General features: G+C 53.1%; 1 protein-coding gene and 1 non-coding gene across 4 annotated transcripts; one reads left to right on the top strand and one right to left on the bottom strand.

Moving 5' to 3' along the window:
* The first annotated feature begins 1,933 nt into the window (after positions 1-1,933).
* On the top strand, positions 1,934-26,612 carry MKI67 (marker of proliferation Ki-67). Of its 3 annotated transcripts, none has more exons than XM_066238350.1 (15): positions 1,934-2,154; positions 2,715-2,832; positions 5,584-5,662; positions 5,751-5,866; positions 9,510-9,576; positions 10,473-10,518; positions 11,018-12,028; positions 13,117-13,292; positions 14,056-14,374; positions 14,477-14,595; positions 14,701-14,872; positions 16,708-16,863; positions 17,966-23,691; positions 24,512-24,970; positions 25,426-26,612. In XM_066238350.1, the coding sequence occupies exons 2-15, from the start codon at positions 2,741-2,743 to the stop codon at positions 25,474-25,476; spliced, it is 8,589 nt and encodes a 2,862-aa protein (XP_066094447.1). In that variant the 5' UTR covers positions 1,934-2,154; positions 2,715-2,740; the 3' UTR covers positions 25,477-26,612. The 3 variants fall into 3 exon arrangements, with proteins under 3 accessions (XP_066094447.1, XP_066094448.1, XP_066094446.1); XM_066238351.1 differs by having other exon boundaries at positions 2,683-2,832; positions 14,059-14,374; XM_066238349.1 differs by having other exon boundaries at positions 2,683-2,832.
* On the bottom strand, positions 6,410-6,485 carry TRNAA-UGC (transfer RNA alanine (anticodon UGC)). The gene has a single exon. It is a non-coding gene; the product is annotated as a tRNA-Ala (tRNA).

Below are 26,612 nucleotides of genomic sequence, written 5' to 3'. Positions count from 1 at the left end.
GGCATCCATGCATTTAAATGAGTGCACCAGTGGGGAAGTCCCGGGTTTAATTCCCAGTCAGGGCACACAGGAGAAGCAATCATTTGCTTCTCCATCCTTCCCCTTCTCCTTTCTCTCTCTCTCTCTCTTCCCCTCCCGCAGACAAAGCTCCACTGGAACAAAGTTGGCCCGGGTGCTGAGGATGGCTCTATGGCCTCTGCCTCAGGCGCTAGAATGGCTCTGGATGCAACAGAGCAACGCCCCAGATGGACAGAGCATCACCCCCTGGTGGGCATGCCGGGTGGATCCTGGTCGAGCACATGGAGAGTCTGACTGCCTCCCTGCTTCTTATATCAGAAAAATACAAAAATAAATAAATAAGTAAATAAATAAGTGCACTGTCTTTGTCACAATTCACATCCCTCCTTAGGATTGTTTCAAAAGTCTCATGGGCTGCCAGTCTCTGAACTGTCACTCAGGAGCAGAAAGGTTCAAACTTGTTTGTCTCTGGGTTTCTTTACTGTCTTTAACACCTTTGAGGACCACTAAGAGTTTTGGTTTATGTAGGCTATTAACCGGATAATTTTTTAAAACTTTATTTGCCAATTGTAAAGCAGTGGTGAACTTGTTTCATGTTAAAATAAAAACAGATTTTTTAAAAAATGGGTGAGAAGAGCAGCATTATTTTATGTTTAGAAAAACATAGCCGGATTCTCACTTCTGCTTCTGCATGTGGGGAACCGCACCCTACATTCATGAGAAGCTGAGTGGAAGAGGCTGAGAGCATCTGGTGTTGTTACAAACGTGGTTTTCAGCTCATGGACCCCCCTGAAGGATCTCTGACACCTTCAGGTGACCATGCCGTGAGAATCCTGACCAAGGCTACCCAAGCTCCAGGGGGTGTGGGGTGAGATGGAGGGAGATGACAAGCAGGGCCAGCATGTTGTGGACCCATTCTCTTAACCTCCACGGGGGCCCAGAGAAGCCCCCACCCCACCCCTACCAGGCCAGTGACTGCAGGAAGAAATCCCATGGTTATTTAGAATGCATCCATTCTGTGGGGTTTCATGGGATAATAAATATTCTCTAACAGGAAACTGTAGTAAACCTGTGCGCGTAGTAGGGATAGTGTTTAGGTGAATGATGGCTTCTAAAGCCGAATCGTCTGCAGGCTCTCAGAAACAGAAGTAAATCGAAGGATGTGGTGGTGACCACATGGTGCTGTGTACAGATGATGGCTTGTAGAACTGTGCACCTGAAGCTTGTATCGTTTCATTAGCCAGAGTCACCGCCCCTACATCCAATTAGAAGATAATTTTAAAAAAAGACAAGGACAGGTTCAATACACACATAGCCTGTAGCCTCGGGGTTTATTCAGCAGAGAACATAAAATATAGAGCAATGTGTACATCAGGATCTTTTTGGGAAGAAAACAATACATGGATCATTGGGGAAGAGAGGCAGACATTGTTTATACTAGACTGCTCACAAAAATTAGGGGATCAGGGAACGTGCGAGTACTCCACTCATTTGCATATTCGAACAACTTATCATATGCTTTTCTGTTCTTGTTTAATTTAAAAAAAATCAGATGCTTTTTTTTATCGCTTCATCTTCATTTTGAAATATCCCCTAATTTTTGTGAGCAGTATAGATACTTGGTTATCTCTGAGGAGATACAGAAACTTAAAACAATAAAAAAGTTTAAACCTTCCAGCAGTGCCAGAGTGACAGAGGGTGCGGCGCACTGGGTCTTTTAAAAAAGGGGAGGCCAGAGGAGTTCCCGCCCTTTCCTGCAGCGCCCAGTGGGGTCGCGCGGGGAGCCCGCCCTCCAGCCCTCGACCCTCCTCATTGGTTAAGCGCCGCCCCGCTGCGTCCAATCGCAGCGCTGTGCGCCAAATGTGATTGGCTGTTTTCATTTGAATCGCGAGAGCGCGGCGGGCGGTTTCCGCGCGGGCGCGAGCAACGCCGGGCGAGTCCGGGAAGCGGCTGGCGGGCCCTCCGCGAAGGGCAGCGGGCACGGCGGGCACAGTGGACACGGGAATCCCGGGCGCTGCGGCGCGGGGCGGGCTGTGGACGCGAGCGGACGGGCTGTGGGCTCTTCCCGGCGCGGACCTGCGTGGCGCCCGGACGGGCGGCGGACGCACGAGTGGCGTGGCGGGCGGCTGGTCCTGGGTGAGTCGGGGCCCCGCGGCGGCTCCTTCCGGGGCGCGGACCCCAGGGTCTCTGGGTGGGGGGCAGAAGAGCTCTCGGGAGAGGGGACCCTGGCGGGCGACTCGTTCTGGCCGCGAGGCCCCGCAGGGGTCAGGTGCCACCACCGTGCGCGCATTGCGCCCGCACCCCCAGCCGGCCGCTGAGACCCCCGACTCCTGGGCTCTGATCTGAGTCCCCAGAGTGACAGCCCCCCGCGCGCATTGCGCCCGCACCCCCAGCCGGCCGCTGGGACCCCCGACTCCCGGGCTCTGATCTGAGCCCCAGGAGTGACACCTGCCCCGCGCGCATTGTGCCCGCACCCCCGGCCGCCCGCTGGGACCCCCGACTCCTGGGCTCTGATCTGAGTCCCCGGAGTGACACCTGCCCCGCGCGCATTGTGCCCGCACCCCCGGCCGCCCGCTGGGACCCCCGACTCCTGGGCTCTGATCTGAGTCCCCGGAGTGACACCCCCGTCCTCCGCCGCGCTTTCTGTATTTGCCATTTCTTCAGTGAGTTGGCTGCAGCCAGACCTTTTTGTACAGACGGCGCCCCAATATTTGTTGAGAACATGGGTCCCCCGGGACGCCTGGTGACCATCAGAAGGAGCGGGGTGGACGGCCTCCACTTCCCGCTGAGCCTGAGGACCTGCTCTTTCGGAAGGTGAGCCCTGTGCGCGCGCGCAGGGGGGAGCGGGGGGAGCGGGGGACGGAACCGGACAGTTTCGCTTAAAAAGACCTGAATAGCCTGGTCACAGGTGCGCGGGCTGGCACCAAGGTCACCTTAGCTGGGGACTTCCCGTGTATTTATTGTCAGCCTGACGGAGCTGTTGGTACAGAGCAGTTTGGAAAACAGTGCGTATGGGCCAGGTAGTCATGGGTGTTTGAGTAGAGCGTACATGTTCAAGTGGCCGCCATCAGCACCTTTACAGGGAGGAAAAGGTAGATGGTTGTCCCATCCTGATGCAGGGCAGGAAGACTGGAGGAGAGGGGGCTGCTCCTCTGAGCCCCTCCCCCCACCATGAGGCTTAGTTAATGAACGAGGGGGGCGCCTAGTGCTCTTGTCTGTCTATTGGGAAAAATGAACATGGAAGGGAAAGGCCGCCTGCTGGTGTTGGGAGAACTCCCCCTCTCTGGATGCCGCCCATGCTGTGCTTGGTGGTAGTGGTGACTGTGGCCCCTACAGAAAGCAGCAGGGTTAATTGCACCCCTCTGATTTTCTAACGGGTGCCCCTTTAACTCTACTATTTAAAAAATATATATTGATTGATTTGAGAGAGAGAAACATCAATTTGTTGTCCCATTTATCCATGTATTCATTGGTTAAGTCCTGTGTGTACCCTGACTGGGGATCAAACCTACAACCTTGGTGTATGGAGGTGACATTCTAGCCAAGTGAGCTACCGGGCCAGGGCTCACCTGTGCCCTTTTAGACAGATGATAGGTTACCCTCCCTGCAGAGCCCCACCTGGTGCCACCCCTGACCCTCCCCTTCAGCCTGCACCCCACCTTGGACATCCCAAGCTCTTGTTCTCTTGGGTGCTGTTAGCCAGTTTGAACTTTATGACTGGGGTGTCCCAGCTTATGTACGTGATTCCTTTCCATTTGATTGATGTACGTTTTAAACAACTTTCATTTTGTTTTAAACGTTACCTGAAGAGAAGCCTTGACTGAACACTGCTCTTTCCTAGCACCACCATAGTGATGGGTCTGGCTTGTCTGTCCCACCACCCAGCTCCCCAAGGCTAAGGCTGCTCAGTTAATAGTTTCGTCGTCAGGGCCTGGTGTGGGGTCTGGCAGGTGAGGTCGGCACTTGGCACTTGGGCTGGAGAACTGGGCTCAGTATATAGCCGCGGTTCTTAACTGAGGGGCACTGTGCTCCCAGGAGACATTACCCTGTCACCTGGATGTGGGAGGCTAAGGCCACTGGCACCAGTGAACAGAAATCAAGGACAGTCCCCATGATAAAGAGTCCTGTACCCCAGCATGTCAGCCACGCCCAGGTGAAGAACCACTGAACTACAGGGGTCCCAGTTGGCAGTCTCCTGCCTCACAATCGCTCAGTTCTAATGAGATGGCCTCTGTCTTGCTAGAATGTTCTTCCTACCTAGAAGTTAAATTTTCTAGCTGTTCACCTTCCATAGCTTCTTTCCTAAAGGGAAAAAAAATGTGTAAAAGCACGCTGGTATCAGGTGGTGGTAATTGTGGTTTATTAGGCAGCTGCAATTAAGTTTATTTTTGTGCACGTTTTTGTACTTTAGAAATCCATTCATAAGTGTTTGGTTGTGGGACGTGGGTAGGAAGGGAATTCTTAGACTCCAGAGGTTTATAATGAGAACAGAGTTCTCAGTAGAGTATATGTATTTTGAGTCTATACTCAAACAGAGTATAGAGTTCAAACTTATAAAACCACAGATGGTTTCGTGAACAGCCAGGGACCGCACCGGGGACTGCTGATGGGTCCCTGTGCTGCCTGCACAGGGCTGAGTCCAGAGAATGTTTTGTTGCTGCTGTCACTTGAAGATTAGTATTTTTAGTGAGACTTGTGAATCTGTCAGTTAAGGGAGTATAGTTTTAAAACAACAATAAAAAGTTCACCAGTAATAGTACTTACAATGGGCCAGGCAAATGACAGATGTGCATAACTCATTTAACCATCTGAAGAACACCATGACAGAGGAGCTAATGAAATTCTCTTTGGGTATGAAGAAACTGAGCACAGAGAGGTGCAGGCGTAAAATACAGCACTTAGGTGATGATTAAACCTTAAACTGCACATAACAAATAAACATACCCAAACCATTATGTCAAAAAAATAAAAAACCTCAGTGTATGAAAAGTAATTCATTCTCTAGACTGGTGTAAAATACTCCTTTAGTTGGGTCTTAACAAGCATAGATATTTTAGTAAAAGGCAAATAAATTTTATATTGTAACATTTTCTAATGTAATGATTTTTATCCCTTTGAGTAGTACGAACATTCATGTACGTCCTTATGCCTCCTGACCTTCCAGATAACAATCATTTTTATTTTAAAAATGTGTAAGGCAACATTAAAACAAGGCAAGTGTACTTCTTGTTTCCATCAATCGGTTATCAAACAAACATGATTTTAAGTTAATAAAACTGTAACTGGAACTAATTTCACTTTTTGAGAGAAAAAAAAACTCACTCCTGGGGGTCAGTGAGCATGAAAAGAACTCACTACTCGAAGGGTTAAATGCTCTAAGTTTTAAAGATTTAAATTATTTGTAAAATTTAGAGGTCCTTGATCTCACCCAGTTTGTTAATTTTTTTTTATATCATGACATTTATAGATCAAAGGTATAGTAGTCAAAGGCTGTTTAATTTTGAAACACTGATGTCATGTTTTCAAATGCGACAACCTAAAAAATCTTTATTCTTTTCAATTAAGGAGTATCGAATGTGACATTCGGATCCAGCTTCCAGTTGTGTCCAAACTGCACTGCAGAATTGAAATCAAGGAGCAGAAGGTTATTGGGGTTTTTTGGAAGCCTGTTTTCGAGAAGTATTTACTTATTACTGTGTATTACATGTTTCCCCCTCTTTTTCTACTTTCAGGCGGTCCTGACTAATTTCAGCTCCACAAACCCGACACAGGTGAATGGATCAGCCGTGGAAGGGCCCGTAGAGCTGAAACATGGGGACCTGATCACGATCATCGACCGCTCTTTCCGGTCAGTGGGCAGAACGGGCCTTCTGCGTCACCAGACACCACCTCGCAGACGCCCTGGTTCTTCTGTAACGTGGGGGAATGGCAAAGGGTCTGAGGGTGTCGTTCTCCACACTTGTTTCGAATCTGAAATCACATGGATGCGTGGGGCTCATGGGATCCAGCTCTAGGGTTTAAAATAGAGTGCCCATACCGTGCCAAAGAGGGGTGACCTGGTCCTATCGGACTTTTTCTTTGTTGTGTTGAGGAATTGTATTTATTTATTTATTTATTTTCTGAAGTTGGAAACGGGGAGGCAGTCAGACAGATTCCCGCATGCGCCCGACTGGGATCCACCCAGCATGCCCACCAGGGGGTGATGCTCTACCCATCTGGGGCGTAGCTGTCGCAACCAGAGGCATTCTAGTGCCTGAGGCAGAGGCCATGGAGCCATCCTCAGTGCCCGGGCCAACTTTGCTCCAATGGAGCCTCGGCTGTGGGAGGGGAAGAGAGACAGAGAGGAAGGAGAAGGGGAGGGGTGGAGAAGCAGATGGGCGCTTCTCCTGTGTGCCCTGGCTGGGAATCGAACCCAGGACTTCTGCACGCAAGGCCGACACTCTACCACTGAGCCAACCTGCCAGGGCTAGTCAATTGTTTTAAACTGAGTTATACTCATGGGCAAGGTTACAAAGCGAGATGAGGGGAACAGCTACCTGGGATCAACACATGTGATCATTTTGTGTGTGGAGGTGCTATAACCCCCGGACCACAGACCATGACTATATTTGGAGATAGGGCCTTTAAAAAGGGGATTAAGTCGAGGTGAGGCCTTCGGAGTAGGCCCCCATCCAACCTGACTGGTGTCCTTATAAGAGGAGGAGATGAGGAAATGGAGAACCAGGGGAGCAGTGGCGCAGAGGGACAATCGTGTACTGGTGACGAAGGGAAGTCAGCCAGGCCCAGAGGAAACCAGCTCTGCCGGCACCTTCGCCTTGGACTCTCAGCCCTCCAGAACTGGGAAGATACGTTGTTTCAGCCACGCTGGGTATCTTGTTATGGAAGCCCTAGCTAGCTAACCCACCACCCGAGACGTAACATTTCCGCGAGCTTCTTCATGTGTTTCCTAACCACTGCCTCTTTGCGTCACAAGCAAATCACTGCCGTTCCTTTCCGGCAGCACGAACGTCTCTGGAGTGTGATCCCCAAGCCTGCATCCCTAACTACTGCGGTTTTGTCCGTCTTGATTAAACCCCATCAATTTTTTTTTAATGACATCAATTGACAGAAATTGCAAGTAGAGATTTGGGTTTTTTGTTGTTGTTTATTTCTTTATTTATTCACTTTTAGAGAGGAGAGAGACAGAGAGGGAGAGAGGAGAGAGAGAAGGGGGGAGGAGCTGGAAGCATCAACTCCCATATGAGCCTTGGCCAGGCAAGCCTAGGGTTTCAAACCAGCAACCTCAGCATTTCCAGGTCGATACTTCATCCACTGCGCCACCACAGGTTAGGCCTAAACCCCATCAATTTAATGCCAGAATGAAGTGTGTGTTTGAAAGCACCTTCTGCTTGTCTGGTGGTGAGACTCGGAGCACGATGTCCCTCGCACTGTCCAAGCATCTCACTGACCTGATGTGCGTGGCTATGGACACAATCAAACACACTTGACCCACTCTGGATGGACAGTTGAGTCATTCCCAGTTTTGAAATGCATCGGGGCTGCTTTCTGATTGCACCTGGCTGATGTTTTACTACTCTCTGTGTTTGGAAAGCAGGGTGGTCCACAGCTGCCGGGTGCGGTGTTGTACAAGCAGGGGTCAAATTGCTCACTAGAATCGCAGTCATTCCCTCAGCCCTGCCCCCCATCTTAGCTGCTCCGACTGGTTAAGTTAAAATCCCACACTGAGGATACTTTATTCTTTTTCCTTTTGTGTTTTAGTTCTGTCAGTTTTCATTCTGTGAGGCAGCTCTACGGCGTGTTTGCCTTCAGAGTGATCTAGGTGGCTGAAGTGCGACCACTGATCACCTGGGTACCTTCTGTGCCTTTTGTAGTGATTTCAGGAGGGTGGCATGCTCTGGTCTTCTCTACTTGCATGCTTGAGGGTCAGGCAGCCTCTTAGAACCTGCCGTTAGGTGCACTTCTGTGTATAATTGGCGTGTCTTCTTGAGAGACGGACCGTGTTAACCGTGATGAAATGTGCTCCATCTCAGACAGGCTTTGCCTGCTCTGTCTAAGGTGAGCGTGGCCTCCCCAGCCATCCCCCGGGGGCTGTTTGCAGGTGTATCTCTTCCACCCTTCTCTGTCGTCCTATTTGTTTCTTTTTTTTTTTTTTTTTTCATTTTTCTGAAGCTGGAAACGGAGAGACAGTCAGACAGACTCCCGCATGCGCCCGACCGGGATCCACCCGGCACGCCCACCAGGGGCGATGCTCTGCCCATCCTGGGCATTGCCATGTTGCGACCAGAGCCACTCTAGCGCCTGGGGCAGAGGCCACAGAGCCATCCCCAGCGCCCGGGCCATCTTTGCTCCAATGGAGCCTTGGCTGCGAGAGGGGAAGAGAGAGACAGAGAGGGAAAGCGCGGCGGAGGGGTGGAGAAGCAAATGGGCGCTTCTCCTGTGTGCGCTGGCCGGGAATCGAACCCAGGTCCTCCGCACGCTAGGCCGATGCTCTATTTGTGTCTTGAATCTTGTGTCCCTTGTAGGAACATACTGTTGGACATTTCCCATCCCCTTTGCTGAGCAGAGCTCCGCCTTCTTGGCCTTCCCTAAATACTTTCTGTTGTTCCTTCCTAATGTCTGGGTCCTTTCTTCCCCTGAGCATTTTAGAGACTTGCTTCATTTGCAAAGGGCATCTGTATTTAAAGCTCTTTGTGGGAAGCATTTGATATGCCAGAACTATTTCCCCAAAGCCACAGTGCTGTCTTGAGTTTAGATTAATTGAGATGATAGAATATTCCCACAATGACTAGGAGACTGGTCTGAGGAAGAGGGACTTGATCCAGAACTCGGCTCTCCGTGAGAAACAGTCCCAGAAGCCTGGTCACACTCGGGGGCTTTGAAATTCAAATCAGGCCATTTCACGGGGGCACCCCGGTTCTGTCCACCTCTGAAAAGGTTTGTCTGTGGGTTGAGACCCGAGGCCTGTAAGTACAACTGTGCATCTTGCTGAATGTCTCATCTCCCTCCAGTGTGCCTGTCTTTGCTCAGATGGGGTCGGAGTAAATGGAAGGTGAAGAGATAGTGATCTGAAGTTGGAGCACACATAGCTCTGTGGTCCCCGTAAGTGAACATCCCTGTGGCTAAGGTGCCAGACGGCCACGGGCTTCCTGGTTAACCTTCCAGGCCGGCAGTCTCCATGAACGTGAGCTGGTGGAAACACAGCTCTGTGCTCACTGCCTTTGGTTTGCGGGAAGGAAGTCCTAATGGAGCTGGAATCTGCGTCCCCAACCTCAGACCCTGCTGTTCCGAAAGATACTTGAGACAACGTATCTGTCCGTTTGTTTTGTTTCTTTCCCGCTAAAGAGCACTTTCCTCACCCTAAATTTGTTTCCAGGAATCAGGTAACAAAATGAAGCGTGTCCCTTGCCCCTTAGGTATTAATCAGATACACAAGCTTTACCCTCGGTTACAGATCTGTCATCTGAGCACGTCTGTCGTTCTGTGCACTTCAGGTATGAGAATGACAGTCAGCAGATCAGAAGGAGGTCCGCTGAATTTCCAGGACAGAGACGTGAACAGGTGACTGACGAGGGTGTTATCAGACTTGGGGCTCTGATTCTGTTGTGTGAGGATGGGAAATCACTTATGCGCACATTGATGAACAGTTTCTCATGAGGGAGGGTGACTTTGCAGGTATAGTAGGAAAGGGTAACCAAGGTATGAAAACACATTGAATTTGGATTAAAATCACTTAAAACTACACTTCTGCATTTATTTAAAACGAGAGGTCTGAGTCTGTCTTACATTCTTGGCCCCAGAGTTCCTCATGCCCGATCTTGGAAGTCTTGGGCTGGGACAACCCCAGCATGTAAATAGAATGCCCAGTTTTGATAGGTGACCCCTGACTCTGGAAGAGTTACCGCCCTCTGTGGGGTGCTGGGTCTGACCCTGTGCTCCGAGCCGACCATGCCATGCGTGTGCGCTGTGGCTTCTGCCTTAAGTTCTGGGCTCAGACTGGCCCGCGGTGTCCGCCAGCCATGAGCACGCAGGCTGAGCGGAGCCTCAGCTCAACCCCAGGACCCGGAGCCGGGTTCTGATGAAACTGACTATAAAGTCAGGGCTTCTGTGCCTTTGGCAGGTGCACAGAGGCTGAGTGTGGGGGACGTTTAATTTTAACTTCCTTCAGATGATGAGGAGAAAAGTGTGCGGCAGTTGTAACAGCTGACTGGGCTTTTACTTACACAGTTTTCAGCATCAGGCCTGTCCCTTATTCCATCACTATGTTCTTAAATCCGCCAAGAAACACTCGTGCTTCTGAGTGCTGCCACCTGCCTGTCCCGGCTCACGTCTCAAAGTCTCTGAAAGTTCTCTGAGAACAGCTGGGCAGGGAGGACATCAGGAGGCAGAATGTTGGAGTAAGTTTGTCGGTTCCACGCAAGTTCCTTAATCGCTGTTCTTCCTTTGCCCGTTCCCAGGCATCTCCACGTCGGGTCTCGAGGTCAAGCTTCTCTTCCCAACTTGGTTAGTAGTTTTTCGCTTTGTTCGGATCCTACAAGGTCAGGCCTCTGTGTAGCATGAGGACGGGAAGGGGACAGCTAGACCACCAGTGTTCCATGTCCAGGCTCACAGAGGTTAGGGAATGTGTCATGTGATGTGACCCCATAGGCCTGGTCACATGCCCCTGAGTGGACTTTCTTCCCAAGTGCCGTGTGGGGTCCCGTGCTTATTGGAGAGTTTGCGTGTAAAGAAATGGTCTTGCTCAGTTGTCTGCTTAATTCTCAGTAGATCAGTAGCATTTGATATCTCTGATTGGTTCCAGGAGGCTAATGTGACTTATTTATTTGGATCATAATGTTAGCATCAGAACACTGTTAGGACACGTTCTGGGCATGCGGGAACCTGCAGGCTGAGTGAAAAGCTAGGTTATAAGGCAGTGCGAAACAGTTTGAGGCCGTGAACGCTGCCCATGACAGTTGAAAAAATCTTGAACTTGTTTTTTATTTCATAATTCACTGTCAAGGTGCCACTGACGGGGAAGTTCAAGGTGCCAGCGATGCCCGTGCGCAGCTCACTGGAAGTGTTCCAGGAGGGCCCCCAGGACCGACGGAGGATGTCGGGACGGCCCGCGCCAGCACCACACCCCAGGGTCGTCCCTCAGCTGCCCCCGCAGCGGGTGCCCCTGCTGGGGGCTCTGGAGAAGGCTGCCATGGGGCATCAGTGAGCGGGAACGGAGGACTGGGGTCTCTCCCCGCTGCACAGTGTCTCGAGAAGGATGGAGAGAACGAGTCTCCCTTTAGGAACCTTTATGAGTCTATGAAGGAAGAGTTAGATGCAAAGTCAGAGAAGAAGAATGTTCTGCAGAGTCGTAGACGATCAGGGTCACGGGGTCCTCGTGCAGCAGAAGCGGGTCGTGCTGGTGGTTCACAGGGCGAGGCACAGCTGTGGGTCTCACCCACGCCTGGGCGCAGATCCGGGTGGGGCACTCAAACCAAGGCCTCCCCAGCCCCGGGACAGCGAGGGAGCCGCCAGGCGGAGGAAGAGGGAGCAGGAGAGGGACCTGGTCCGATTGCCAAGGCCACCAGGAGTCCCAGCATCCCCCCCACAGAGACGACGAAAGCCAGGACCCCTGCCCAACATCCACACCCAAGTTCCTCCCGGAAACGCCTGAGCGGTGCGCTGAGGGCCAGGGCGGGGTGCAAGTCTGTGAGTCCGGGTAAGAGCAAAGGCCTCTGGGCGGACAGAATGGCGCTGACCCCGCAGAAGCCCTTTGCTAGTCCAACGCCCACCAAACCTGCACATGCTGGCGACTTCGGAAGCACACCAGAAAAAGTCTTTTCCAGAAAGCGGCGGATCAGCCTGCCCCCAAATGTCGACAGTCTTGTTACAGAAGCAGAAATTCGGAAGCAGTCCACGCTGGCTCCCCTGACTGTCCACCCGGAGAAGGTCAGAGGCGGTGCCCGCGGCTCGCCGGAGCGGCTGGGCACCTCGGCTGCGGCGCCTGGCCTCCATTCTGTCGATGTCAGCAACTTCGGTAAGTTTATTGAACTTGATTTTCTCCAGAAGTCCACATGTCCCTCTCGGCATGAGTTCCTGAGACCTTACCGATGTTTCTGTGCGGAGAGCCTGTCCCGCAGACCCGGGAAATGGGGCGGGGGTGACGTCCGGAGGCGCAGGTGGTTCGAGAGGGACAGATGTGGCGCGGGGGCTGAGGCTGCCGACGCCTCGTCCAGCTGCCACCGCCTAGGAAGGGGCACACTCGCTCTGCACAGGGGGCGCCATCGGAGCGACCAGGCAGCTGTCCCGTGAGTTTGATCCTCTTAGTCAGCGGAAGTCCCTTGGAAATCTGGTATTCCAGGGTGGCCCTCGGGGTCTCCGCCAAGCGGGTTCTCAGGAAACACAGCAGGAGCGCCCACAGGAACAGGGAGTGCTATGTCCACTTGCAAAGGGGGAAGCTGATGACCTCACTTCCCGCAGTGAGTGCAGAGGTAGGGCCTCTGCAGCTGGCTTGTGGCCCCAGGGCAGCTGCACTCTGCAGGGCTCTCCAGGCAGCTCCCGAGGGGCGCCCAGTGCAGAGGCATGCAGCTCCCTAACCTGAGGTCCGCGCTCCTCGGTCACAGTGTCCCTGCCCGTCTCGTGAAGGGCGCGGCACCGGGACAAGGACCGGTGGTGACCAGCGCTTTGTAAAGCCGTGTCATCGGGGTGGGGTCGCATGACTGACCCGTGAGAATCCCCTGCAGAAGTTCCCCAGGTCATTCTGCTCACCGGGCCGGTCCAGGTGAGGTCCAGGTGTGCGTCTTCCGGGGAAGTTTTCTCGGGTCAAGGCTGAAGCATCCACCTCCTGTCCCCGTTGTCCCCCAGTGCCCCAGGGAGAGCCAGCGCGCCAGGCCAACTCCTTTATGAGTCTGTCCCCAGAGGTCTTCCCACATTTTAATGGACACCTTGGTGCTGTCATGTGGTGACAGACATTTTGGTGGTGTGACCCCGATCCTTCCTGAGCCCCACGAGAGACTTGAAGCTGTGGAGTCAGGGTCGGGGGCTAGTGACTCCAGTACTTTGAGACAAGTCCTAAGTCCTGGAGTGGTTTTTCATCCCCGTTCCCATCTGTGCTCATTACTTTAGAGGAAGTTGAGGGGGTGCCCGTGAAGCGGAGACGCGTCTCCTTCGGGGGCCACCTGAGACCCGAGTTGTTTGATGAAAACTTACCTCCTAACACGCCTCTCAAAAGAGGGGAAACGCCGGTGATGGGGCGGTCCCTCGGAATGCACACCCCTACCTCCCTGAAGAGGATCATCAAGGTATGTCCGGCTGCTGGCTCTCCTGCCCTTCCCTGCCATCCGCGCCCAGGGTTACCGTGAAAGCTACCCACTGAACAGAATCTGAGCATGAAGTGGTTGTTTCTTTTAGAATTACAAGCCGAAAGGGAAATGCTCAGCCCTGAGCCGGCTCACTTAGACTGTGCCGTCCTGGTGCTAGGCCTCTAGACAGGTCTAGCCTCGCAGCTGACCCTCATCGGAGGCGGGGCCATCTTGAATTGCTTTTTATCCCGAAAGGCACAACAGGTGCCTCTGAGCCCTGGAAGTAAGCCCCACCCCCCATGCAGACAGCGGATGTGGTCACACCCCACCCCTGTTTGCTGGGGCTCGGGTCAGGGCCCAGCCTCTTCTCATGGCTCCCTGCACCTTTCCTCCCGGAAGACCCCAGCGAAGGCTCCTTTGCTGCCTTTGTTCTCTTTTCCCTTAAATGTTGGGGACGGGCCCCCACCTCTGCCTTGCCTTTGACAGACAGGTTGAAATGTTTTGGTGCTTCAAGATTTAAACAGCTACAATTTTTTATGTGTGTTCAACACCAGGCTGATGCAAATTGTTTGAGAATTTGGGAGCAGTACAAAGTGGTTCACGGTGTCGGTGGGGCATACTGGACATGAGTTTGTGTGTTGTGTTTGGTTGCGGGTTTTTCCTATGTTAGAACACCTAGATTCTTAATGGGGTAGAGCTTCGGGGGTCCTTGCAGGGGTGTGCTATCTGGTCAGCTTTCCTGAGAACCTTTCAATCACGTCAGAAGCAGCCCCAGCCAGCAGGAAACGAGGATTCTTCAGAAATCCCTTTGGAAGTGACCCCCTGGAACACGTTGGTGAGTTCCCCTGCTCGCAACCCTGTGAAAATGCTTCCAGTTGCCAACGGTGGGGGCCGGAGGTCGTCCAAGCCCCCCGCCTCCAGTGGCAGCGGGTCTACGCCTCAGACAGCCGTCCGTAAGCGGGCCAGGAGGCGGAGCAGTGGTGGGCCTTCCAGGAGGGCGTCCCTGGGTCGCAGCCCTCACGGCCTCCTGCAGATGACTCAGGCCCGGAGGAGGAGCAGGGCCTCGGAAGCCAGTTTAACAGGTGAGTGTCGCACTGCGGAGCGGGCTTCGCCGTGACTCCACCCCCTGCGGAGGGCGCCGGTTACGGGAAGCCTTTGTTTACATCGTCTGCTCCTCTTGGCAGTGGCAAAGTCGTGGGCAGACGTGGTGAAGCTGAGTGCCAAACCAGCACCGACCAAAGTCCGGAAGCACGGACCCCCAAGGCCACCGCTCAAAAGGCCGCGGAGGATGAGCACTCCCAAGGTGCGTGTTCTGCCGCGGCCCGCCCCTGCCCGTCACGCCGTTCGGGGTTACAGTAAGTGGGGGTCGGTGCCCTGACCTTCTGTGCTCTCCTGCCCTTTTGTCCAGAATCCTCTGGACAGTGTGCACAACGAGTTCAGCACGGGCCACGCCAACTCTCCCTGCACCATCGTAATCGGGAAAGCCCACGTCGAAAAGGTCGGCATGCCGGCTCGGCCCTACCGGATGCTCAACAGCTTCGTGCTCAGCAGGAAAATGGACTTCAGTGAAGACCTTTCAGGTAAACACATCGGGCTGGGTTCTTCCCAGCCATGGCCTTTAGACTCGCGACAGTGTGGGCTGCTGTTGACCTGCTCTGAGGGGGACGGGGGACCAGACATCCCAGTCAGTGTCCTGGAGTCCTGTCCACCCAAGAAGGGAAGCAAAGCGACATCAAGGAGCCAGGCTGGGCCTGTGGCATTTGGGGACAGTGTGTCCTGTGGGGAGTGGGTGGGAAAGGTAGATGCAACACCTTTGCCTTGGAGAGCCATGCAGGGGGGAGGCTGGAAGCTGCCCCGGGGGACCCTGGCAGACCTGCCCTTAAAACTGCTCCTTCCCTGCCCTTAGATGAGTCGATTGCCCCGAAGCTAGAGGAAACAGGTTGGAGCAATATTTTGCTTCAAGATTTCCTTTCCTTCCATGGAGCAGAAATGTTTCATGAACCCAAGGCCTGTGAAGAGGTCTCCTCCGAGCGGTCATAATGTCCAGCCAGTGCTACCGTTCTCATTAGAAGAACACTTAGAGTATAGCGGATCGGAACAAGGCAAGACCCAGGGTTAGGGCTTCATGCCACCCAGCTGGACCGGTGGTTCCCACTTTGCACATTTGTGGAGAGAAGGGAGCCTCGAATCTTTTAGGTGGAATTTTGTATTTATTTTGGGGCAGATTTTAACAGGAGAATTGTTGTATAAGCCGTCTAATGTACCCTCCGGTTAGAGTCACGTTGGATCTCAATGCATTTAGCTTAAAAAAAGAAAAGAGAAAAACTCAACAGGGTGGAACAGTGCAAACCAGTCTCCACGGAAGCTCCATGAGTGAAAGTGTGCCACGCCTGCACCACCCAGTACACAGGCATGTGTACCTGTGTGTCCTAGTAAACAACGAGCACGTGTGTGCGCTGATACATGTCAGGCAGCACTGGCAGCAAAGCTTCAAAAAGAATTTTAAGATAAAATAAGTGGGATTAACATACTCAGATACTTCCCTAGAGTCACCAACACCCACCCCCTGGTGTGGGCGTCTTCGTGGTCAGACACCAGCGTGTGCTGAAGGCTGAGGCCGGGGTGTTTGAGGTCAACGCTGGCTGAGGGGTGCTCACCTGAGCTTGCTGGTTGGGCGGACTCTGAACTGACACCCAGCACAGTCTGTAGACGGACTGGACAGTGTTCTGATCCAGAAGGAGGACCGTGAGGAGACTGGGCTGGCATGAGTTTTCATAGAGCTTGATTTCCATTTAAAGGTCTGTGTTCCTTTTGTTTCCCGTAAGATTACAGTAATACTACTATTTGGTGCTAAAATGAAAAGATGGTGATATTATTACCTGACTACTAAAAATGGGTAGCCCTGGTCACTTAAAATTTAGGGGTATTTCACTTGTACATAAAATTCAGAGCCGGGTAACCTCAAACTTTTTGACGTCATCCCGAGGTCGCAGGGTCTCTGGATGCCTGGGGGCAGGGCAGGCACTGGGGCCTCGTGTCTTCCGGCCGGTGGAGTCTGGGACAGCGTCCTCCACAGGGCAGGCACTGGGGCCTCGTGTCTTCCGGCCGGTGGAGTCTGGGACAGCGTCCTCCACAGGGCAGGCACTGGGGCCTCGTGTCTTCCGGCCAGTGGAGTCTGGGACAGCGTCCTCCGTGTTTTCTTCCCCAATAGAAAGGTGGAGGGGAGGACCTATAAGATTGGGACATCCCATTGCCTTCTTTTAAAACAATGGGTTATTATCAGTGTCCCCCTCTCTCTGGGACCCTCTTCTCCCAGGAGTGCTAGGGGGTGCGCCCTCAGGGGCGTCGGGACCCACAGAGTTGTTTGTGTAAGGAGCAGTGTTCTCATCGCTTTTCTGTTGTCCTCATGGAACAGGGCTCAGAGAAATGTTCAAGACCCCGGCGAAAGAGAAGTCACAGACAGTGAGCGGATGTCCCACCTCTTCCTCAGATTCAGAGGATTTGCTTGGAAAAAAGTTGCAAGTACCTCTTTCAGAAGAGAAACGCCTGCCAGGCACCCCCAAAACTTTTGGTTGGTTTACTTTTCTTCCCCCCTAACACTTTGATGTGCTGATGGTGGTTTTTTTGTTTTTATAATAGATATTGTATTATTTCTCTGCAACAGTTACTCCTGGTAAAATACTGTTTGCATATTCTCTGTTTTATTATATTTTAGGGAAATTCCTATTGGCAGTTCAGTGATTGGGTTAAAAGAAATCCCTTTAATAATCACGCTACCTGTGTACTTTATTTACTGTAAGAGGGTGATAAGCAGAAAAGCGTAATGATCTCGTGTCATACTTATATGCAAAGGACTCAGAGTCAAAATGACTGCAAATTACCGAGAGAAAGATGACAGTGTGGACACAGTGGTTACCCTGCAGCTCCTCTGGAGGGAGCGTGGCGCAGTGTGGGTGGGCAGTGCGAGACGGGGCTGTCTTGCTCTCCCATTTGGTGCTGAGTTTATGCTGTAGAGTGGACACCTCGCTACCCTGAAGATACTTCCTCAAGTTGCAAAGCAGGCGCGTCCAGTGTAACGTGGACACTGAGTTTCCTACCTGTAAGCCATATTGCATTGGTGGTTCAAAAGAAGAAAGAGCTGTTTCTCATGTTTGAAGAAAAAGAATGTCTATGTTCAGGTCACTAAGACATGGTGTGGTAGCCTTTAGGAGAGCCTTCTCTTTTTCAAAATTATTTATTTGAGAAAGAGGGGGGGCATGGGCTTGCTGCTCCACCCGTGTATGCATTCATCAGTTGACTCTTGTGCGTGTGCCCCAACCGGGGAGTGCACCTGCTACCTGGGGGAATCAGGGCAGTGCTCCAACCAAGGGAGCTACTCATCTGGGGCCAGGAGACCCTTGTGGAGGAAGTTTTTCCTTTAATGCCTGTGGATTCTAATCACCAGCTATGTATGTAGGGCCCTACTCTAAAAGACCAAATAACATTATTCTTGAGTGTGCATAGTTCATATATCAGACAGATTTATAACCACGTAAGCAAACTTACATTGTTAGTAAGGTGGAGATGAGGGTGAATTATTGTGTCTTACACAATATTTTATGAGGATAAAATAGCAAATTGACACGATACAGTGAAGGGAATGTACTTACTGTGTGTGTTTTCTTTTCTCATAGGCGAGAGGGTATTCCCCTGCGTTCAGAATGCACCAGAGGACACATCGGACAAAAGGTCTGCCAGCCCTGCCTCAAGACGACAGTGTGTTCCAGTGAACAGACGTTTGGAGACCCCGCCACCCAGGGCAGAGCCTCCAAAGGCAGCGTCCAGGGCAAAGAAGTTCCGGAGGTCCGTGGGGCTCAGAAACACACAGGCACCTGGGCCAGAGCTTGGAAAGGAAGACACAGACGTGGACACTGTTGGGACCGTCTCAGGAAGATGTCTGAGGAGCCCACCAGCACTACACCTAGAGGAGAGAGAGATGTGGGGGAGTGAAGGATCCTTTGAAGCATGTACGAAAAACATCGAATCAAAAGAAAATTCTGCCAAGACGATAGCTGTGAGGAGATCAGAAAGGTCCTCAGAGCTGAAATGTACACCGAGAGCAGACCTGGTCGCCATGCAGAGGTGGCAAGAGGCGGCGCGCAAGGAAGAGCCGCTGGGCTTCCATGGCTTCCTCCAAATCCCGGGTCCTGCTGGGGAAGCAGTGGACGTGCAGAAGAAAGCCATAGTGACGCACTGTGAGGCTCCCAGATCCGGGCCAGTTGGTACGCCAACCACGATGAACACACGGCTCAAGACGCCACCCCAGGCTGCGAGTGTAGATGCTCTCTCAGCACTCAGGAAGCCCACACACACCCCAGGGGTCCCAACACACACACACAGAGAACCAGTGGCTGGTGCCAAAAGCGCTAGCGCACTTCAGAAAACTCCAGAACAGAAACAGAACTCGGCAGAACCTGTAACAGGAAGCAGGAGGAGGTCACGAACTCCCAAGAGGAAGGTCCAACCTATGGAAGACCTGGCTGGCTTCAAAGAGCTCTTCCAAACACCAACTCACACAGGAGAATCAGTGACTGAGGAGGAAGTCACTAAAATATTGTTCCAGTCTTCACAGCCACAACCGGTCAGCACACCCACCAGCATGTCCAGGCGGCTCAAGAGGCCTCTGGGGAAACTGGACATGGAGGAAGAGCCCTCAGCACTCAGGAAGCCAACATCAACACCCAGGAAAACCATGTGCTCAGCCAGAGAATCAGTAGGTGATAGAGATACCAGAGCGTTTCAGGAAACTCCCAAACAGAAACTGGACTCAGCAGAACCTGTAACAGGAAGCAGGAGGAGGTCGAGAACTCCCAAGAGGAAGGTCCAACCCATGGAAGACCTGGCTGGCCTCAGAGAGCTCTTCCAAACACCCAATCATGCAGGATTGCCAATGACTGAGGAGGAAGTCACTAAAATACTGTCCCAGTCTCCACAGCCAGAACCAGTCAGCACACCCACCAGCACAAAGAGACACATCGGGACACCTCTGGGCAAAGTGGACGTGGAGGAAGAGCTCTCAGCACCAAGGAAGCTCAGACCAGCCCCCGGGGCATCCACCTGCTCACACAGAGAACCAGACATGGCTGATGAAGATGTCAAAGCATTTCAGGAAACTCCCAAACAGAAACTGGACTCAGCAGAACCTGTAACAGGAAGCAGGAGGAGGTCGAGAACTCCCAAGAGGAAGGTCCAACCCATAGAAGACCTGGCTGGCCTCAGAGAGCTCTTCCAAACACCCAATCATGCAGGATTGCCAATGACTGAGGAGGAAGTCACTAAAATACTGTCCCAGTCTCCACAGCCAGAACCAGTCAGCACACCCACCAGCACAAAGAGACACATCGGGACACCTCTGGGCAAAGTGGACGTGGAGGAAAAGCTGTCAGCACCAGGGAAGCTCAGACCAACACCAGGAAAATCCACCTGCTCACACAGAGAACCAGACATGGCTGATGAAGATGTCAAAGCATTTCAGGAAACTCCCAAACAGAAACTGGACTCAGCAGAACCTGTAACAGGAAGCAGGAGGAGGTCGAGAACTCCCAAGAGGAAGGTCCAACCCATAGAAGACCTGGCTGGCCTCAGAGAGCTCTTCCAAACACCCAATCACACAGGAGAGCCCATGACTGAGGAGGAAGTCACTAAAATACTGTCCCAGTCTTCACAGCCACAACTGGTCAGCACACCCACCAGCATGTCCAGACGGCTCAAGAGGCCTCTGGGGAAACTGGACATGGAGGAAGAGCCCTCAGCACTCAGGAAGCCAACACCAACACCCAAGAAAACCATGTGCTCAGCCAGAGAATCAGTAGGTGATAGAGATACCAGAGCGTTTCAGGAAACTCCCAAACAGAAACTGGACTCGGCAGAACCTGTAACAGGAAGCAGGAGGAGGTCGAGAACTCCCAAGAGGAAGGTCCAACCCATAGAAGACCTGGCTGGCCTCAGAGAGCTCTTCCAAACACCCAGTCACACAAGAGAACCAGCGACTGAGGAGGAAGTCACTAAAATACTGTTCCAGTCTCTGCAACCAGAACCAGTCAGCACACCCACCAGCATGTCCAGGCGGCTCAAGAGGCCTCTGGGGAAACTGGACATGGAGGAAGAGCCCTCAGCACTCAGGAAGCCAACACCAACACCCAGGAAAACCATGTGCTCAGCCAGAGAATCAGTAGGTGATAGAGATACCAGAGCATTTCAGGAAACTCCCAAACAGAAACTGGACTCAGCAGAACCTGTAACTGCTGTCACTGCAAGCAGGAGGAGGTCGAGAACACCCAAGAGGAAGGTCCAACCCATGGAAGACCTGGCTGGCCTCAGAGAGCTCTTCCAAACACCAACTCACATTGTGGAAACAGTGACTGATGGTGAAACTCAAACACCTTGCAAATCTCCACAAGCAAAACCAATTGTTACGCCAACTAGTATAAAGAACTATCTCAAGACATCTCTGTGGAAAGTGGATATAGAGGAAGAGCTCTCAGCACTGCGGACGCCTACACATTCACCAGGAAAAACACCCCGCTCACTCAGAGAACCAGGAGGGGGTGATAAAAGCATTGAATTCTTTCAGGAAACTTCAGCACAGAAACTGGACTCAGCAGAACCTGTAACTGCTGTCACTGCAAGCAGGAGGAGGTCGAGAACACCCAAGGGGAAGGTCCAACCCATAGAAGACCTGGCTGGCCTCAGAGAGCTCTTCCAAACACCCAATCACGCAGGAGAGCCAATGACTTATGAGGAAGTCACTAAAATACTGTCCCAGTCTCCACAGCCAGAACCAGTCAGCACACCCACCAGCACAAAGAGACGCTTCAGGACACCTCTGGGCAAAGTGGACGTGGAGGAAGAGCTCTCAGCACCAAGGAAGCTCAGACCAGCCCCCGGGGCATCCACCTGCTCACACAGAGAACCAGACATGGCTGATGAAGATGTCAAAGCATTTCAGGAAACTCCCAAACAGAAACTGGACTCAGCAGAACCTGTAACAGGAAGCAGGAGGAGGTCGAGAACTCCCAAGAGGAAGGTCCAACCCATAGAAGACCTGGTTGGCTTCAAAGAGCTCTTCCAAACACCAAATCACGCAGGAGAGCCAATGACTTATGAGGAAGTCATTAAAATACTGTCCCAGTCTCCACAGCCAGAACCAGTCAGCACACCCACCAGCATGTCCAGGCGGCTCAAGAGGCCTCTGGGGAAACTGGACATGGAGGAAGAGCCCTCAGCACTCAGGAAGCCAACACCAACACCCAAGAAAACCATGTGCTCAGCCAGAGAATCAGTAGGTGATAGAGATACCAGAGCGTTTCAGGAAACTCCCAAACAGAAACTGGACTCGGCAGAACCTGTAACAGGAAGCAGGAGGAGGTCGAGAACTCCCAAGAGGAAGGTCCAACCCATAGAAGACCTGGCTGGCCTCAGAGAGCTCTTCCAAACACCCAGTCACACAAGAGAACCAGCGACTGAGGAGGAAGTCACTAAAATACTGTTCCAGTCTCTGCAACCAGAACCAGTCAGCACACCCACCAGCATGTCCAGGCGGCTCAAGAGGCCTCTGGGGAAACTGGACATGGAGGAAGAGCCCTCAGCACTCAGGAAGCCAACACCAACACCCAGGAAAACCATGTGCTCAGCCAGAGAATCAGTAGGTGATAGAGATACCAGAGCGTTTCAGGAAACTCCCAAACAGAAACTGGACTCAGCAGAACCTGTAACTGCTGTCACTGCAAGCAGGAGGAGGTCGAGAACACCCAAGAGGAAGGTCCAATCCATGGAAGACCTGGCTGGCCTCAGAGAGCTCTTCCAAACACCCAATCACGCAGGAGAGCCAATGACTTATGAGGAAGTCACTAAAATACTGTCCCAGTCTCCACAGCCAGAACCAGTCAGCACACCCACCAGCACAAAGAGACACATCGGGACACCTCTGGGCAAAGTGGACGTGGAGGAAGAGCTCTCAGCACCAAGGAAGCTCAGACCAGCCCCCGGGGCATCCACCTGCTCACACAGAGAACCAGACATGGCTGATGAAGATGTCAAAGCATTTCAGGAAACTCCCAAACAGAAACTGGACTCAGCAGAACCTGTAACAGGAAGCAGGAGGAGGTCGAGAACACCCAAGAGGAAGGTCCAACGCATAGAAGACCTGGCTGGCCTCAGAGAGCTCTTCCAAACACCAACTCACACAGGAGAATCAGCAACTGATGGCCAAACTGAAATACCCTGGAAATCTCCACAGGCAAAACCATTTGCCATGCCTACGGGTAGAAACCGACGTCTCAGGGCAGCTACGAGGAAAGTGGCCGTAGAAGTTGTGCTCTCGGCACCTGGGCAGCCCACACAGACATCAGGGAAAACCATGCGGTCCCACAGACAACGAGAGGGTAGTGATAAAGATGTCAGATTATTTAAGGGAACTCCAGAACAGAAGTCAGACCCTGCAGAAAACCTCTCTGCAAACAGGAGGAGGCCAAGAACGCGTAAGGAAAAGACCCAGCCCCTGGAGGACCCGGCCAGCCTCCAAGAGCTCTCCCAAAACCCAAGTCACACAGATGAGCCCGTGACCATCGTCGAAACCACTAAAATCCACTCCAGATCTCTGCAGCCAGAAGCCATGGTCCTTCCAGCACGTACAAGGAGACGACTCAAGGCCCCTCCAGGAGGGGTGGATAAGCAGGAAGAGCCGTCGGCCCTCAGGAAGCCCACCCGGACGTCAGGGAAAACCACGCGGTCCCACAGGCAACCAGTAGAAGGTGAGAAAGACATCAAAGTGTGCGAGGGTTCTCCAGCGCAGGAACTGGGGCCTGCGGAGAGCACCATAGGCCGCCACGGTCAGCTAAGGTCACGGAAGGGAAAGGCTCAGCCCCCGGAAGGCCCGGCCCGCTGTGAGCAGCCCTTCCAAAGCTCAGATCAAGGCCAGGCACCGGGCCGAGATGCCGCGCACCTGACAAGTCCACCACGAACACCAGAACAGAGCAAATCCCTGGAACCATCCAGAAGAGTCCTCAGGGCCCTGACCGTAAAGCCCATGGGCGACCTGGTGGGCGGCACGGACCCGGTGCAGCCAGAAAGCAAAAGCCTCGTGTCCCTGTCCCTCAAGAAGAACCGTGAGGACGGCAGTGTCTCCAGCGCGAGGAGGAGGCTGCGCACCAGGGTAGGAGACCCTGCAGAGGAGAAGCTGCCTCAGAAGAGACGGCGGACAACCCCCTCAGGGAGCCGCGAGCCCCCCGAGGTCCCCGTCCTGAGGAAGAGGCAGAGAGCCTTGGCGGAAAGCTTGGAACCTGTGGTGGACCCGCCCAGCAAGACCATGACAGCTAAAGATGAGGGCTGCCCAGTGGAAGCCGTGACCTCTGCAGACAAGGTGAAGGGGGCCCCGGGGGACGGTGCCTGCTCCGAGCTGTACTGGGGGTAGATTGCTGGGACTCGAGGTGCCTCGCAGGGGTCCTTCCCCCAGGGGCCCGCCGCCCCTGCTGAGGAACTGCAGAGCCCAGAGCAGGGTCCTCGGGAGATTTCGAGAGGGCATTTGGGAGAATACCCAGCCGGAGTTACCACCCCAGATCCTGGCAGGTTTTTGCAGGAGGTGCATGAGTTGTGCTCATCCTCAAAGATGCAGGGAAAAGGGGACCCTGCAGCCGGGGTGGGGGGTGGGGGGTGTGTACCTCGTTAAACACCATCAGCGGAGGGACTTCCTGACAGGGACATAACTGTCCACTGTCCAGGCTGCTCGGTGGAGTGGTTACTGCTGTGTGCAGAGGTCTGCACACTTCCAGGAACTGATCCTTTCCTTTCTGCTCTAGTGACCGTTCCAGCAGCAGGAGTTCACTCACTGCCCAAACGAGGGGCGTTTTTCTAGAATGCCCTCCAATGCTTCTTCTTATGACCAGATGTAACGCCTGTGACACTGACATTTATACCAGATTCCTTGTTTATATGTATACTTTTTTTTTTTTAATTTTTAACTGATTCTGTGGCTTTATGTACGGTCTGTCGGCAGAGGAGGCAACCTCTCCACAGGGACAGTGACCGTCTTAGGTTACTCTGGCATCTTAGAAAATGAACCCCGTGAAATGTGCCCATGTGTTGTTCCCTGGAGTTGGCTTCTGACTTGGGTGGCCTGCTGGGCTCTCAGATGCGCGGTGCTCACTGTCGGTGCTTCCCGGGGTGTCTTTTGGATATTTTAGGGGCTGTCCCTGCGTTCCAGACGCCCAGGTAAAACAGAGGGGGCGGAGCCACGGCCCGAGATCCCGGTACCAGCAGAAAAGGTGAAGACCCGGAGGAACGGAAGGAAGCCCCTGAACACCTCCCAGGAGGCGCTGACCCCCTGCCCCGGAGGGGAGGCCGCAACGTCTGCGTCGTCGGGGCACGAGGGCCAGGGCAGACAGATGTCCCTGAGGTCCCGTGCGCGGAGGAAGACGCCCCTGCCTAGCGGGGCTGGGGACAAAGCCCGGGCAAGGGGCGCGGAGACCCCCGTGAAGACTCAGGACCAGACGGAAGGAGCCCCGCGTTCAGGCATCACGCGCTTGCGGTCCAGAAAGGCGACAGTCCCTCCGCCAGGCGACACTGTGGAGGAGAGGAGGCCTGAACCGAGAGAACTGAGAGTGACTCGGAACACCAAGAGGTCCACCGAGCCCAGGGAAAAGGCAAGTCGTTGACCGCTCTGCTTTTTAACTGGTCCTGCTCTAAGCGTTTGTGTGGATTTTCTTTTCTTTTTAAAATTAGGTATCAATTTAAAAGTAAGTTACAGACTTTTCCATCAGGAGACAAAATAAGTTTAAAAAAACTGAAGTCAACACAGTCAGAGGAACAAAAAGTACCTCTCTCAGGAGGGACAGGGCGGGGCCAATGGAGGTTGACAGCTGTTCGCATGGAAAATAGTACAGTCGTGAATAAACGGTCTTACAAACATGCGCTCTGTTCTGCGCCCTCCCCACTGCAAAGCTGCTTTTGCCCCAGCCTGTGTTTTAAAACTTGTCCCCGACCTCAAAATCAATTATCAGAAAGCATTGCCCCTAGGAAGGATTTGGGTGTTTGTAGAGTTGGTTACAAAAGTCGCTGTTTTAAATGACTGAGGAGGTGTACTTTTCTTCCCAAACAGGAACAGGAGGATGCGGGCATCCAGAGAGCGAGAACCAGAAGGCGGCGTTAGCGACGGAGCTGGGGAGGGAGAGGGAGCAGTGTGTTGGGTTCAGCTTTACGTTCCGGGGTGACATTGGCTGTAAATGTAGAAGTGAATCCTGTAAATAATTCTATTGGAGTGTTTTAAGGGACCAAAGCTTTTAAACATTAGTGGCTCTGCACGCTCCATTCAGGAACCCACACGGAGGTCATGAAGGGGGCTCCGGAGGCTCCCGAAATGATAAGAATTGGGGTTGGGAAGAGGGGTGGCAGTTTGAGCCAGGCTGTGGCCTTCAGCCTTGCCACACACAGTGCTGAATCAGTCCCCTGGCTCAACCCCAGGCTCGAGCACTTGCATTGTAAATACGTCTTCGTTTGTCCCTCATCGGGACCCCAAAGGCAGGGGCCGCAATCCTCAGGAAACGTTAGGGGTAGATGAGTGAGTAGGGGTTCACAGTGCTCACAGGATACGTCTTCCCAGTGGTGGACACGTGTGGCCTGTGCACGAGGGCTCTAGGTGACCTGCACAGGACAGTCCCACTCAGTGTCCTGACCACTGAAGGGAAGAGAAGTGGTTTAGAGGGTGGCTTGTGACCCCTTCTTCCTGGACAGGGGTCGCTACACAGGAGGGCTGACTGGCCGCGTGCCTCTTTCAGGTGAAGTGAATTTGCAGCAGCTGGGACGGCTCTCCTCTGAGGAGCCCCCGCCCCGGCCAGAGTGGGCTCGGTTCTGAGCGGAGACACTCCTGCTTGTGCTGTGGTGTCGTTTACACGTCCGTCCCAGGCTCTCCTCGGGCCCTGCCCCCACTTGGGCGCTTTCTGTGGGTGCCTGTCATCTCCTGGCACCCAGCGCCCACTGCGCACAGGAAGCAACACCAGGGCCGTTTCTGAGGGCCGCACGCGGCGGGGCCCTACCCCCAGAGGCCCACACTCATCGGCAAGCCCGTACCTTCTGGTCTCGCTAAGCCCAGCTTCTTCCTTCTGCATCAGGCCAAGATGCTCCTCTAGCTGCAGGGCATCTGTCACAGTCCACTGTGTCCTCCTGTCCCTCTGTGTCCCCTAAGGGCACACGTTTCATCCTGTCTGGAATCCTGTGCCCCTGTCTGTCCTCTTGTCTCTGTCTGGCATAAAGCAGGTTCAAATAAAAATAAACATTTTTGTTTATGAA

Source organism: Saccopteryx bilineata, chromosome 7, assembly GCF_036850765.1.
Source record: "Saccopteryx bilineata isolate mSacBil1 chromosome 7, mSacBil1_pri_phased_curated, whole genome shotgun sequence".
NCBI lineage: Eukaryota > Metazoa > Chordata > Mammalia > Chiroptera > Emballonuridae > Saccopteryx > Saccopteryx bilineata.
This window is presented reverse-complemented; position numbering and strand designations above follow the sequence as displayed.